Source organism: Acaromyces ingoldii (genome assembly GCF_003144295.1).
Source record: "Acaromyces ingoldii strain MCA 4198 unplaced genomic scaffold FA10scaffold_8, whole genome shotgun sequence".
Lineage (NCBI taxonomy): Eukaryota > Fungi > Basidiomycota > Exobasidiomycetes > Exobasidiales > Cryptobasidiaceae > Acaromyces > Acaromyces ingoldii.
The window spans coordinates 479,021-491,389 of NW_020290254.1; the positions used below are offsets into that span (position 1 = coordinate 479,021).

A 12,369-nucleotide genomic window follows, 5' to 3' on the forward strand; every position below is an offset into this window, starting at 1 on the left:
TGTGTCCTGTCTGTCTCACTCCTCTCTTCCCTCTTATATACGCGGAATCCCACCAAGAAAGAATGATGCACTCTATTGTTCCAAGCAAGCAGCAGACTATGGGCACAGGGAAAAGGATGAAGTGGGGTTGGGGGGGATTCTCTTCCTAGCGCTGAGCGAGGTCCGAGATGCCCCAGCGGCCAACCTCCTGCATGGCGCGGTGGTCGCCGCGCGCAATCTCGTCGTCGGCCAGCGTGGCGCTGAGGAGCTCCCATGGATCGCGCCCGCCGCCAAACTGGAGGACACCTGTCTTGAAGCGCTCGCCCTGCTCGCGGCTCAGCGCGTCCTTGCCGCCGCCAAAGACGCGGGCCCAGACGCGGGCGGCAATGGCGCGGTCAAAGAGGTAGGAGTAGTAGGTGGCGCCGTAGCCAAAGAGGTGGCCAAAGTTGGCCTGCCACGCGATGCCACCGCTGCCGGCGTCCTGAGCGCGCGGGGCGGCGCGGACGAGGCCGACACGCGCCTCGAGGTCGTGGACGACGTCGGTGGAGTCAAAGTCGTCCTGGAGCGCGAGCGGCGAGTGGTAGAGCTGGTCGAGCGAGGCGAGGAGGATCTGGTGGTGGGTGTCGAGAGCCTCGAGCGACTTGGCCAGCCGGAGGTGGTTGGTGAGGTGGTGGTAGGGCAGCGCGGCGTCCGTCTGGTGGTGCCGCGCCATGAGGCCGACGACTTCGGGGCTGCTGACAAAGTGCTCCATCAGGATCGAGGGCAGCTCGACAAAGTCGGTGGCGCAGCGCGTGCCCGAGACATTGTGGTACTCTGTCCGTCCGATCATGGCTGGAGAAAGCCACGAAAGAAGGGAGGTTCTAGTGTCAGCATACAAGCATACAAAGCGGGATAATGACTAACAGTGGATCGCGTGGCCCATCTCGTGGAAGAGCGTCTCGACTTCGTGCCAGCTCAGCAGGCTCGGGCCCGTCTGCAGGCTCGGCCGGACAAAGTCGCAGAGGAGCACGACGACGGGCAGCTGGTAGGCGTGTCCGCTAGCCCTGTCGACAGTCGTGGGCACCTGAAGCGCCCGTGCGAGGCCCTGTCCCTCGCCCTGCTCGACCGTGAGGCGCTGGCGGCCCTCGTCGAGGGAGCCGTAGGTGTAGTCGGCGAGCGCGTCGTCGTCGTCGGTCCTCCGCGAGCAGCGCACCGTGTAGTGGGCCGCGCTGGGCGGCTTGCCCGGCCGGGCGTAGAGGTCGGCATAGATTGTGCCAATGACGCCGGAATCCTCCTCGACGACGTCCATGCGCGTCACGTCCTTGGACCACACCTCGCCCTCGGCGACGGGGCTGGCGCGGAGCCGGATGCCGTACAGGTTCTCAAACAGGCGCGACAGGCCGGCAAAGACGGTGCCCACGCTGAAGAAGGGCGAGATGGGCAGCGAGGCCAGGCTGGACCGACCGAGGGTGCGGAGGTGCTGCTCGGCGAGGTAGTCGCGGTCCCAGGCCGTCACCTCGCCGTTGTCCTGCTTGAGCGCGCGCAGGTCGGCCAGCGTGCGCTCCGCCCGGGGCCGGTGGTGTGCAGCGAGGGAGCCGAGAAACCCATCGACGTTGGCTGGGTTGCGCGCCATCTTGTCCGTCAGCGTCATGGCCGCAAAGCTCTCGTTGCCCGTAAGCTGGGCCAGCTGGGCGCGCTTGCGGAGGAGCGCCTCGAGCGTCTTGACCTGCGTCTTTGCGCCTCGGTTCAGCGCACGGTAGGCAATGAGGCGCGCAGCCTCGTTGGGGCTATACTTGGAGATGGCCTGCAGCTCCCAGGAGCCGGGCTGGAGCTGGAGCACCTTGCTGCCGCCACCCGGTGACGAGGCGACGAGGGCATCGAGGATTGGCGCCGGGGTGCCCTGGAGCAGTTCCACGGGCATCTCTACAGATGCTGCCGCTGCTTCTTCTTCCGCCTCTTCCTCGCTTGCCGCCTGTCCCCCCGCGGCAGGCTGACCCTGCAGAAAGTGCCGTCCAAGCACGAGAATGTCGTCGCTGAGCTGGACGAACTGGCTTCTCGCTGCGCTGGGCAGGTGGATGCCCGACTTTTCAAAGTCGCGCAGAAAGACCATGGCGACGGCGAGGGCCTCTGGCGAGAGGCTGTCGCGCAGCGCGGGTGTGGAGATGACCTTGTCGAGGACAGTGTAGAGGCCGGTGTGGGTGTTGAGGACGTTCATGTAGCCGCAGAGATGCTCGTAGGCGGCATTGGCGGCGTCGACCCACGCCGGGTCGGGGTGTGCGTTGCGGACGAGCTCGGCACAGTCAATGACGCCGCAGAGGAGATCGCTGAGACGGTCCAAGTTGCGGACCACGCGCCTCATCTCGGCCTCGCCATGGGCGGGTGCGTCTGCGATGCGCGAGACGAGCAGCTGGGCCCGGACGAGGGTGCGCTGGGCCAGGTCGAGAAAGGACTGGGGCGACGTCAGCGAGGGCGACCCAAAGAGGCCATTCGATGCGCCTGAAGAGGAAGAAGAAGGCCCAGCGACGGGCTGGTGCGGTGGCGGCCGGGGCGCATCAAAGAGGGCGCGCAGCTCCCTCGTGTCGGCCTCGGCCTCGCCCGTCGCAAACGACGCCGGCGTCGCCAGCCATCGCTGCTGCCGCCCAACACCACCAGCTGCCGTTCCCGCTCCTATCCGCTGCCCTCTCCGCGCCCCCGCTCGAAGCACGGCGCGCAGCGATCTCCCGACATTCATCGCGCCCTCTTTCTTCCTTCTTCGTCTTCTTCTTCTTCTTCTTGACCAGAGCAGAGATAAAAAATCAAAATCACATCTGACAACTTTCTGAAGGCCGACTGCTGACTTTTCGCGCACTGACGGGCAGCAATTACCTAAGCAGCTTTTTTTTCTCACTCCCCATCTGTGGCTTGTTTCTCTCCACCCAAGTGTTTTTTGCGCTGACGATGAGATGCAGATGAAGGGGCGATTAATTTATTTGATTTTCTTTTTGCGTTCCCTTTCTGGATGGATGGATGGATGGATGGGAGAAAGTAGTAGTGACAAAGAAGTGGATTAGCCAGATCGAGCGAGCGCACAACGCTCCCCCGTCCGTTCTCCATCACCTCGACGAGCCCGCGACACGGACGGAACAGACGAGACGATGCGGACGACTGCCACAGTGCCGTTGTATGCGAGAGCGTTGAGCCTCCTGGGCGCGGCGGTGCTGGTGACGGGTGCGCCGGGCCATCTCTTTGCACCTCAGCAGGTGGTACTGTCTCCCAACGGACACGAGGGCGAGCCGCACCCGGAGTGGGGGCCCCTGGAGCACTGCTCGGGTATTGCGCCGTACCACGATGCGCCCGGCGCCAACATCGAGCCGCCCGCCGGCTGCACAGTGACCTCGGCTGCCTTTCTCATCCGCCACTCGAGCATCTATGCAAACGACGACGAGTGGGATGACTACATGCGGCCCTTTGCCGAGCGCGTCGCCGAGGCAAGGGACGCCTTTGGCAGCAGCAGCGGAAGCAACGACGACGAGAACAATGCGCTGTCCTTTTTGCGCGACTGGGAGTGCCCCATCAACGACGACAACCTCGAGCAGCTGACGGGCCCGGGCGAGCAGGACGCCCACGACTTTGGCAAGCGCTTCCGCAAGCTGTACCCGCACCTGCTCCCGCCGCGCCACCCGGGCCCCGACAAGAGCAAGAGCAAGAACAGGAGCACAAGCACGAGCACAAGCACAAGCAAGGTCAAGACGCCGTTCAAGGTCTGGAGCGCCAGCTCGGAGCGCGACATTGGCACCGCAAAGGCCTTTATCCGCGGCGCCTTTCCCCACCGCCAGGAGGGCGACGACGGCGAGGGCGACGGCAAGTACCTCGAGCTCGTCGAGGTGCCCAACAAGGATGCCGACTGGTCCGCCTCGCTGACGCCGCATGTGGGTGGCACTGGCCTTTTTTTGAATAGCAGCAGTAGAAGCTGACGTGGCATTTCCCTCTCTGCAGAAGGTGTGCCCAGCCTTTTCCAAGGAGCCGGGCAAGCCCGATGCGCGCGCCTGGCTCGAGGTGTGGGGCCAGGCTCCCCTCGAGCGGCTCCGGTCCCTCGCTCCAGCCTTTGACTTCCGCCTCGAGGATGTCATTGCGATTGCCGTGAGTGAAACCTACCCTTCACCTGCGTTTGGCAGTCTCGAAAGCTGACCGTGAGAATCGGACGCAGATGCTGTGCGGATACGAGAGTGTGATCAAGGGCGTGGGCAAGAGCGACTTTTGCTCGTACAAGATCCTGTCCGAGGACGACTACCACAGCTTTGGCTACTGGAACGACCTCATCTACCACAAGATGGTCGGCTATGCCAGCCCCGTCGCGCCGTACCTCGGCGTGCACTGGCTCAACACGTCGACCCACAATCTCCTCTCGCAGGGCGGCGGCCGCAGCGATGACAACGATGACCACGATGACCACGATGATCGTCAGGCCGAGGACAGGGTCGAAACGCGGGGCAAGAAGGACCCGTCGCTGCCAGACCCGGACCGCCCACCTAACTCGACGCACAGCACGCAAAAGATGTTTGTCTACTTTACCCACCGCGAGGAGCCGCCGGTGGCGCTGGTGGCGCTGGGCCTGTGGAACCAGACAAAGGTGGGCGCCATGCCGACGGACCGCATCGCCAAGGACCGCATCTGGAAGACGTCGCATGTGCTCCCCTTTCTCGGGCACGTCGCCATTGAGCGGATGAACTGCAAGGCGGCAGCAACTGGGAAAGATGAGGCGGGAAAGCAGCAGCAGCATCAACGGGGCGCACGGGGCGGCAACGACTACATCAGGACCGTCGTCAATGGCGCGGTGCAGCGCATGGACGACTGTGACGATGGGCCTGGACACTCGTGCCCGATCAAGCGCTTTGCAGAGTACGTCGAGGCGAGGATGGAGCAGTACAAAGACTTTGAGTCTGCATGCCGGGTCGACGACGACGAGTGATCTCTCCCCTCTTCCTTCTTCTTCTTAGAGAAACTTCTCGCATACAGTTTGAAATAGCCAGCCGTGGCAGCGTCATTGATAGACTCGTACAACGCAGCTCGTCCTGTTCTGTAATCCTACATCACGTTTTTAGAGAGCAAGAGAGAGCAAGAGAAAGAAGACTTCTGTCTGATGGTCCTGCCAGCCCGTGGTCCAGTGACAGTGGAGGAGCATTTGTCTGAGCGCGTGTTGGTTGCTCCGTCACGTCCTTCTTCCAATCCAATTTAGATTTATCCTCACGAAGACACATTCGGAGGGAAAAAAAAAAAAAGAACAGGAAGAACAGCGGGGGAACACAAGGCAGGCGAGCGAGCGATGAGCCAGCAAGTCTCGCCACTCGGGGCCCGCTCGTCGGCATCGAAGCCGTCGCTGCTGAGCCCCGGCAGCAGCCTGGCGTTGCGGGCGCGCGACGAAGACGTCGCTCCTTCCTCGTCGCAGTCGCAGTCGCTATCGTTGATCGAGGGCCTGGACTCGTGCGACGACGACGGCGTTGGCGTCGGCGACTGGCTCAACGATACCCTCGCTGCTGGCCTCTCTCGCAACATCGGCGGCGGCGGAGGCGGCCAGGACCGCCAGCAGGTGCCGCCGTCGCCGGCGCTGGACCTGCGCCTCGACGGGTCGCCCTCCTCGCCGCACGCCGTGCCCAAGCCGGCAGCGCTGCCCGGCTCGCGCGACCACCTGCTCGCCGTCGATGCGCTGCTCTCGTCGATCTCGTCGAGCCTCTCGCTGGCATCTCAGGACACGGCCACGTCCATCGACGCCTCCATCGCGGGCATCAATGGCGCCATTCCGCGTCTCTCGCTCGAGCTGCGCCTCATGAAGGAGTCTGCCAGCACGCTCCGCGACCACATCTCCGCGCTCCAGGCCTCGTCGTCGTTGTCTTCTTCATCGTCGGTGTCATTGCCCTCCTCCTCCTTCTCTGCTACTGCTGCGACAGGACCTGCGTCGGACTCGCTCGACCGGCTCGCAACGCTCTCGTCGCTGCGCTCGCGCATGGCCGCCGCCCTCGCCGTGCTCAGCCTCGCCGAGAGCTGGTCGACGCTCTCGACGGACATTGACACGTACCTGTCCGAGTCCAAGTACGCGCCCGCGGCCGCACGGCTCGCCGAAGCGCGGACGAGCCTGGCCGTCTTTGAGCGCACGCCCGAGTACGAGGTCCGGCGCAGCCTCCTCGAGACGCTCACGTGCGCCTTTGTCGACGCCATCTCGCCCCTCGTCGTGGCGGCCGTGCGCGAGCGTGCGATTGGGCGCGTGCGCGAGCTCGCAGACGTCCTCGCCCACGTCGATGGCGGCCGCGACGTCTTTCGGCAGCGATGGCGCGAGACGCGGCGCGAAGGCCTCGTCAAGGACTGGGCTTCCTTGCAGCATCTCCACCACCACGAGGACAGGACAGCGGCGGCGCTGGCTGCCTCGACGACCAGCCTCGCCGATGTCCTGCCCCGCTTCTTTGCCGCCCTCGTGGCCCTCGTCAACGAGGAGCGCCTCTATGCGCCTGTCCTCTTCGAAGACGACCCACGGGGCAGCGTCGAGGCCTTTGTCGCGAGCACCGTCCTCGCCCTCGAGCCGGGCTATGGGGCCACGCTGGACAGCGCCGCGAGAAGCGACGACGACGCGGCGCTCCTCGTGCTCGTCAGGGCCCACGCCTCCATCAAGGACGCATACAGCGACATCGACCGTGCCATCGCGAGAGTCGCGCCGGCCGAAGAGACGCCATCGAAGAAGCAGCAGCAGCAGCAGCCACCACCGGCGTCGCCTGTGAACTTGCAGCGACCGTCAATGACTTCTCCAAGCAGCTCTTCGATCCAGATAAAACAGGCGCAACAACAACAACAGCAGCAGCAGGGCAGCAGCCCCGCCGCGGACCCGAGGATGAGTCCAACGATGGGCAGCAGCAGCATCAGCAGCAGCAGCGTTGCTCAAGCACCCGCGCTGACGAGGCGCACATCGATGAACAGCAGCCGGCGACAGAGCCGGCGGCTGAGCGTGGCAAACTACCCTCCCTCGCGGCAGACGTCGGGCACCTTTGACGAGCAGCAGCAGCAGCAGCCAGCAGCGTCTTCTTCTTCTGCAGCATACACCACCCACAACGAGCTCGCGGCGGTACTTGCTGCGTCTTTTGCTCCAGCAACACCGGGCAGCTGGCAGCGCGCATTGCTGGACCCCCTGCTGCCGTTCCAGCTCTCGTATGCTGCCCTCGAGAAGCGGCTGCTGGCGGCCGAGTGGGCGCGCGAGACGAGCGTCCGGCACCGCGCGCTTGCCGGGGACGACGAGCAGCAGCAGCAGCAGCAGCAGCAGTCGCACGGGTCGATCCTGCTTGGTGCTCAACTAGCAAAGCAGCTGCGCGACGACGTCGTCGCTGCCGCGGGCCTGGCCGAGGACGCGGCGCTGCGCAACGTCGCCTTCACCTACGGCCTTGGCACGCTGGGCCTCGTCGAGGCGGTCGATGGCCTCTTTGCGGGTCTGTTCGACGGCGCAAAGGCCCGGCTCGAGGCGAGGGCGGCCCGCGCGGCGCAGGTGGCGAGGCAGCAGGCCGCCGACGCGCTCGGCCTCGGCGACGGCACGGCACTAGGGGGAGTGGGCATGGGAGCAGGGTCAGGAGCAGGAACAGGAGCGGGGCCAGGAGCGGGAGCAGGCGCGGGAGGCGACGAATGGACGGCATTCGAAGAGGGCGTGGGCCTGCTGGGCACTGCGTACGATGCCTGGAGAAGACTCGCCGAGGTGGAACGGAGCGTGGCGGCCCGGCTTGTCGACGCCGCCGAGATGGTCCTCGGTCCGTCGACGTGGGCAGGCCAGGAGGCCATGCGGCGCCTCTGCTCTACTGCAACTTCTGCGCCTGAGGCCGGTGGGAGCGGGAGCGGGAGTGGCAGTGCAGGTCTCCTCCACGGCGGCGTGCCACGGGCGCCCCTTGCGATCCTCGTCGCTGCTCGTTGTGCGCAGGAGACCGCCGCGGCCGACGACGAGGGCCTGCGAGCGGTCATGGAGTCTGTTCGGGCCGTCGCGCGACAGGAGCCGGGGCGAGAAGAAGGGCCGCTGTATGCGCCGTCTTCTTCTCGACGAACGGCATCAGCACCAGCACCAGCACCAGTACCAGCACCAGGAGAAGCAGAGCGCGGCACAATGCTCAATGCCGCGCGCATCGCGCTCCTCGCCCACGTCCGCACGCTCCAGCGGCACCTCACCGACATGGTCCTCTCGCCCCTGATGCCGCACCTCGAGGCCTACGCCTCGCTGCCCGCGTGGGAGGCCAGCCGGCTGCCGGGCGCCGTCAACGAGTACGAGCTGTCGATGCCGACGTTTAGCCTCAGCCCGACAGAGGCGATGAGCCGCGTGGGCGAGGGCCTTCTCGACCTCCCGCGTCTGCTCGAGGTCTGGGCCGACGAGGCGGCGCTCCGCTGGGCCATGGCTGCCCTGCCCTTTGTTGATGATGGGGACAGCGGCGGCGAGGACGAGGACGAGGCGCAGGCGGAGAAGCAGCAGAAGCAGGCAGAGGGAGACGCGTTCGAGGCGGTGCCGAGATCGCCGCTGCACAACCACCACAGGACCGAGTCGCTGTCGCTGGCGGGCCCGCCATCGCCGACGACGGAGCGGCGCGCGCACTCGCACCGGCACAGCGCCAGCGTCGCGGCCATTGCCACGGCGCCCTCGTCTGCCGCGCCCCTCGAAGCCGACGGCTCCGTCTCGGCAGCCACATCCTCGACGGCGGCGGCGGCGGCGACGACAGCAGCGACGAATGGAGCCGCAGCGACTACGGCCGCCGACGACGAGGGCGGTGCCGCGGGCCATGTGCTCCAGGCCTACGTCCAGAGCCTCTGCCTCTCGCTCCTCGCCCACCTCGTCCACCTCGTGCTGCCGAGCATTGCGCGCCTGAGCGCCGCGGGCGCTGCCCAGCTCGGCGCCGACCTCGACTACCTCGCCAACATCCTTGCTGCCCTCAACGTCGGCGAGGCTGATTCCGTTACCACCAGCGGCGGCGGCGGAGGCGGAGGCGGAGGCGGAGGCAGCGGAGGTGGACGCGCGCAGCAGCAGCAGCAGCAGCAGCGGCAGCTGAGCAGGGCCCTGAGGGCGTGGCGAGAGTGTGCGGCACTGAGCGACGCCGACGGCAAGCGCCTCGCGCGCGGAGAGGCGGGTACAGGTGCAGGCTCAGCAGAAGGAGCAGGAGCAGGAGCAGGAGCAGGGGCAGGCCCAGATAGAGAAGCGGGAGCACAGAGAGAGTCAGAGCTGGCCAGGAGCGAAGCATTTGCCATGATGCGCAGACTGAGGGACTGGTAGGCACTTCCTAGCAAACACACAATTAAGCCTCAGCAATCAAAGCCATTATCTCTCTCTCTGTCTGTTTGTGTGTGCTGAGACGACGATCAAATTGTCCATGGTGTCAAGGCTGTCAAGGCGAGAAGAAAAGTGATACAAAGTGAAAAGCTAGTGGAGCAGAGAAAAAGACAAGACTAGGCGCTGCCGTTGAGCGACGACGCGTGGTGGTGCCGCCGAGCAGCGACAGCGTTGTTGAGCTTCGTCAGGAGCTCGACGGTCGTCTCCCACGAGACGCAGCCGTCGGTGATGCTCTGGCCATAGACGAGGTCGGCGGCAGTCGAGAAGCCAGCCTTGGGCTCCGACTGCTTGCCCTCGACGAGGTTGCTCTCGATCATGACGCCCGTGATGGCCGTCTCGCCGGCGCTGAGCTGCTCGCAGACGCTGGCGACGCCGAGGGCCTGCTTGCGGAAGTCCTTTTGGCTGTTGCCGTGGGAGCAGTCAACCATGATGCTGGGGTGCCGCTGGGGGATGGCCTTGGTCAGCTCGGCGCGGCTGTGTGCGATGCTCGCCGCGTCGTAGTTGGTCGAGCCGTTGCCGCCGCGGTGGACGACGTGGAGGTCGCTGTTGCCCGTCGTCTTGACAATGGCTGCCAGACCCTGGGCAGTGACGCCCATGAAGGCGTGCGGCTTTGACGAGGCGCGGATCGCATCAATGGCGACGGTGAGCCCCCCGTCGGTGCCATTCTTGAAGCCAATCGGCATCGAGAGACCCGAGACGAGCTCGCGGTGGAGCTGCGACTCGGTGGTGCGAGCACCAATGGCACCCCACGAGTACAGGTCCGACGTGTACTGGGGCGAGATGGTGTCGAGGACCTCGCAGGCGACGGGGATGCCCTGCGAAGTGAGCTGGACGAGGAGGTTGCGCGCAAGCTTGAGCCCGCGGTTGATCTGGAACGAGCCGTCAATGTCGGGGTCGTTGATGAGGCCCTTCCAGCCGACGGTCGTGCGCGGCTTCTCAAAGTAGGCCCGCATGATGACGACGAGGTTCGGCAGCTTGGCAATCAGTGCCTTGAGTCGCGCACCGTACTCGAGCGCCGCCTCGACGTTGTGGATCGAGCAGGGGCCCACGACGACGAGCAGCCGGTCCGACTTGCCATTGACCACGGCCGAGGCCTCACCGCGGGCGCGCGCAATTGTCTCGCGAGAAGCATTGGTCACGGGCGTGTCGTGGAGCAGCAGGGCGGGCGAGATGAGGGGCTCGTAGCCCGTGATATGGACGTCGTTGACGTACTCAAAGTGGTTGCCGTTGGCTACAGGAGCGGCGGCAGCAGGAGCAGCGGCAGCAGCAACAGCGGCCTTCTTCACTGTTGCGTCAGCCAGAGGCGCAGAACTCGACGAGAGGGCGAGGTCGGTCGTCATTTTGGGGAGGAGGGTGTTGGAGTGGGTGTGAGTGTCACTGTAACTGTGAGTGTGTGGGATGGAGCAAGGGTTTTGTCTCGGAGTGCTTGTTGGTTCTGATGTGTGAACCTCTATGAGTCGGGACGCTTGCGGTCGCAGTTCTCGCGATCTCACCCTGTGTTGAAGATATCGGGAACGCTAGTGTGGTGTTGTCTCTCCGTCTCTTATACGAGCGACGACGATACGGACAGATCTACACAGGAACGGCGCTATGAGTCGAAACCGAAAAAAAAGGAAAAAATCTGAAAAGACGTGAGTGACAGGACCAGTCTTGCACAGGTGCCCGTCTTGCTTAGTAATGCAGACGCGGAACTCCCGAGCCAGCCGAAATGCGACTAGTGAGACGGATCGGGTCTTGGTTCTGGTGCCCCGGACGCTTTCGGTCACGCGGTTCGAGATTCGTCACGCGAGATATCCTGTTCGGTCACTCTGAAAGTTTCTGTCATCGAACGCACTCCTCGGCGATCGGGGTGAATCGTACCGGGAAAGGGCTACATGACAAGATGCGTATTGGACCTCGGCTTGGTACAGTAGGGCCAATTAATAAAGAGAATTGTCTCTACAGCGATTCAGCATGAAAGTTTGTATGCGGGCGTCTCTTCAGTTGTAGTCAAGAAGTACAAATTAATTGACTTGCCTATCCTCGACAAGCAATGCTGCTGCTCTGCGCCAAGAGAGCGGGTAGAAGAACCCTGGGCTATCAGCGATAGAAAAAGGTCAAATTGCTGAGCTAGCTCCCTGGATCGAATGTCGGAACTCGACGTCCGTCCGCGGAACAGGAGCTGCAGTATTGCAGCAGCTGTGTCTCGTTTCCGACGGATCTCGAAGCTGCGCAGAGAGAGAGAGCAGATCAGCTTACTACTGCTGCTTTTCACTACTCGGAGAAGCGCGCACCTGCTGCTTGGGCATCAATCAGGCAGGGCGTAGCTTTTCAGCATGAGCGTTGCACGTCGGGCATCAGGTCAGGAAGCATATCATGATGCTGCAGCAGTACTACTACTATCTTGTCGCATGACCTGTCCAAATCAAAGTGGCACTTGCATGAGAACCCTGCCCAAAGTGGTGACCGTCTTCAGAGCGGTAGTCCCAATCTAGCCTGGCTCCAAGCCGTGTTCGCATAACCGGGCCGAGGAAGTAAAGTGAAGTCGTCGCGCGGGCGCGCCTTTGAACCCTTCCTTCCCCCCCTTCCCTCCCCACGCAAGCACCCCCCTTTTGAATTTAGAGCTTTCAATACACAATTCTTGCTTGCCCGCTGGATCGCAGTCGGCCCTGTGGCTTCTCTATTCGGAGAAGGGGTACCGTACCGTCGTCATTGCATTGACGGACCGGCCTACACTGAGCTCCTGCTGCTCTACGTCGCGCTCTGCTTGTCTCGTCGACCAGCTTGCTGAGCAACCCTCGGGTCTCAAGAAAAAGGGAAACGCCACGGCAAATTAAACTAGAGTAGTAGCAAGGAAATAATTCACACACAACTCACGCACACAACCTACACGGCTAAAATTCGCCTCGTTCGACCTGACCTGGAATTGCCCAGCCGCGTCGTACGCCTTGATCTCCCCTCGGTGCGTTTTCCTACAGACAACCCGAACCAGTCCCGAACAACAGAGGGCAAATGCCAGGAGAGGTTCTACAGAGACACTGTGAGTTTCCGCTCCCTGGAGGCGAATTGTAGCCGTGTTCCGAATTGCGCTGCAGGCTGTCACGCCCTGTCAGGGCACA

The 12,369-nt window shown here is 63.8% G+C and overlaps 4 protein-coding genes across 4 annotated transcripts; 2 read left to right on the forward strand and 2 right to left on the reverse strand.

The window, feature by feature from the left end:
- Nucleotides 1-67: 67 nt before the first annotated feature.
- On the reverse strand, nucleotides 68-2,689 carry FA10DRAFT_276514 (zincin; the record flags this gene model as incomplete). Its single annotated transcript, XM_025523323.1, has 3 exons — nucleotides 68-810; nucleotides 883-2,587; nucleotides 2,663-2,689. The coding sequence occupies 3 exons, from the start codon at nucleotides 2,687-2,689 to the stop codon at nucleotides 146-148; spliced, it is 2,397 nt and encodes a 798-aa protein (XP_025374324.1). The 3' UTR covers nucleotides 68-145.
- A 263-nt stretch (nucleotides 2,690-2,952) lies between these two features.
- Nucleotides 2,953-5,096, forward strand: FA10DRAFT_304529 (phosphoglycerate mutase-like protein). The gene is made up of 3 exons (XM_025525367.1): nucleotides 2,953-3,866; nucleotides 3,934-4,077; nucleotides 4,145-5,096. The coding sequence occupies exons 1-3, from the start codon at nucleotides 3,093-3,095 to the stop codon at nucleotides 4,904-4,906; spliced, it is 1,680 nt and encodes a 559-aa protein (XP_025374325.1). The 5' UTR covers nucleotides 2,953-3,092; the 3' UTR covers nucleotides 4,907-5,096.
- Nucleotides 5,097-5,169: 73 nt separating this feature from the next.
- FA10DRAFT_195563 (hypothetical protein) lies at nucleotides 5,170-9,272 on the forward strand. The gene has a single exon (XM_025518402.1). It carries the CDS (start codon nucleotides 5,261-5,263, stop codon nucleotides 9,212-9,214), a length of 3,954 nt encoding a protein of 1,317 aa, XP_025374326.1. The 5' UTR covers nucleotides 5,170-5,260; the 3' UTR covers nucleotides 9,215-9,272.
- A 10-nt stretch (nucleotides 9,273-9,282) lies between these two features.
- FA10DRAFT_269736 (putative phospho-2-dehydro-3-deoxyheptonate aldolase) lies at nucleotides 9,283-10,865 on the reverse strand. Its single transcript, XM_025522862.1, has one exon. The coding sequence runs from the start codon at nucleotides 10,609-10,611 to the stop codon at nucleotides 9,388-9,390; it is 1,224 nt and encodes a 407-aa protein (XP_025374327.1). The 5' UTR covers nucleotides 10,612-10,865; the 3' UTR covers nucleotides 9,283-9,387.
- Nucleotides 10,866-12,369: the final 1,504 nt, after the last annotated feature.

Bases quoted from the DNA above. Each gene is read 5' to 3' on its own strand.
- FA10DRAFT_304529 (XM_025525367.1), top strand. From the start codon at position 3,093: ATGCGGACGACTGCCACAGTGCCGTTGTATGCGAGAGCGTTGAGCCTC. The intron at 3,867-3,933 runs GTGGGTGGCACT...CCCTCTCTGCAG, and splicing joins CCGCCTCGCTGACGCCGCAT to AAGGTGTGCCCAGCCTTTTC. The intron at 4,078-4,144 runs GTGAGTGAAACC...AATCGGACGCAG, and splicing joins AGGATGTCATTGCGATTGCC to ATGCTGTGCGGATACGAGAG.
- FA10DRAFT_195563 (XM_025518402.1), top strand. From the start codon at position 5,261: ATGAGCCAGCAAGTCTCGCCACTCGGGGCCCGCTCGTCGGCATCGAAG.
- FA10DRAFT_269736 (XM_025522862.1), bottom strand. From the start codon at position 10,611: ATGACGACCGACCTCGCCCTCTCGTCGAGTTCTGCGCCTCTGGCTGAC.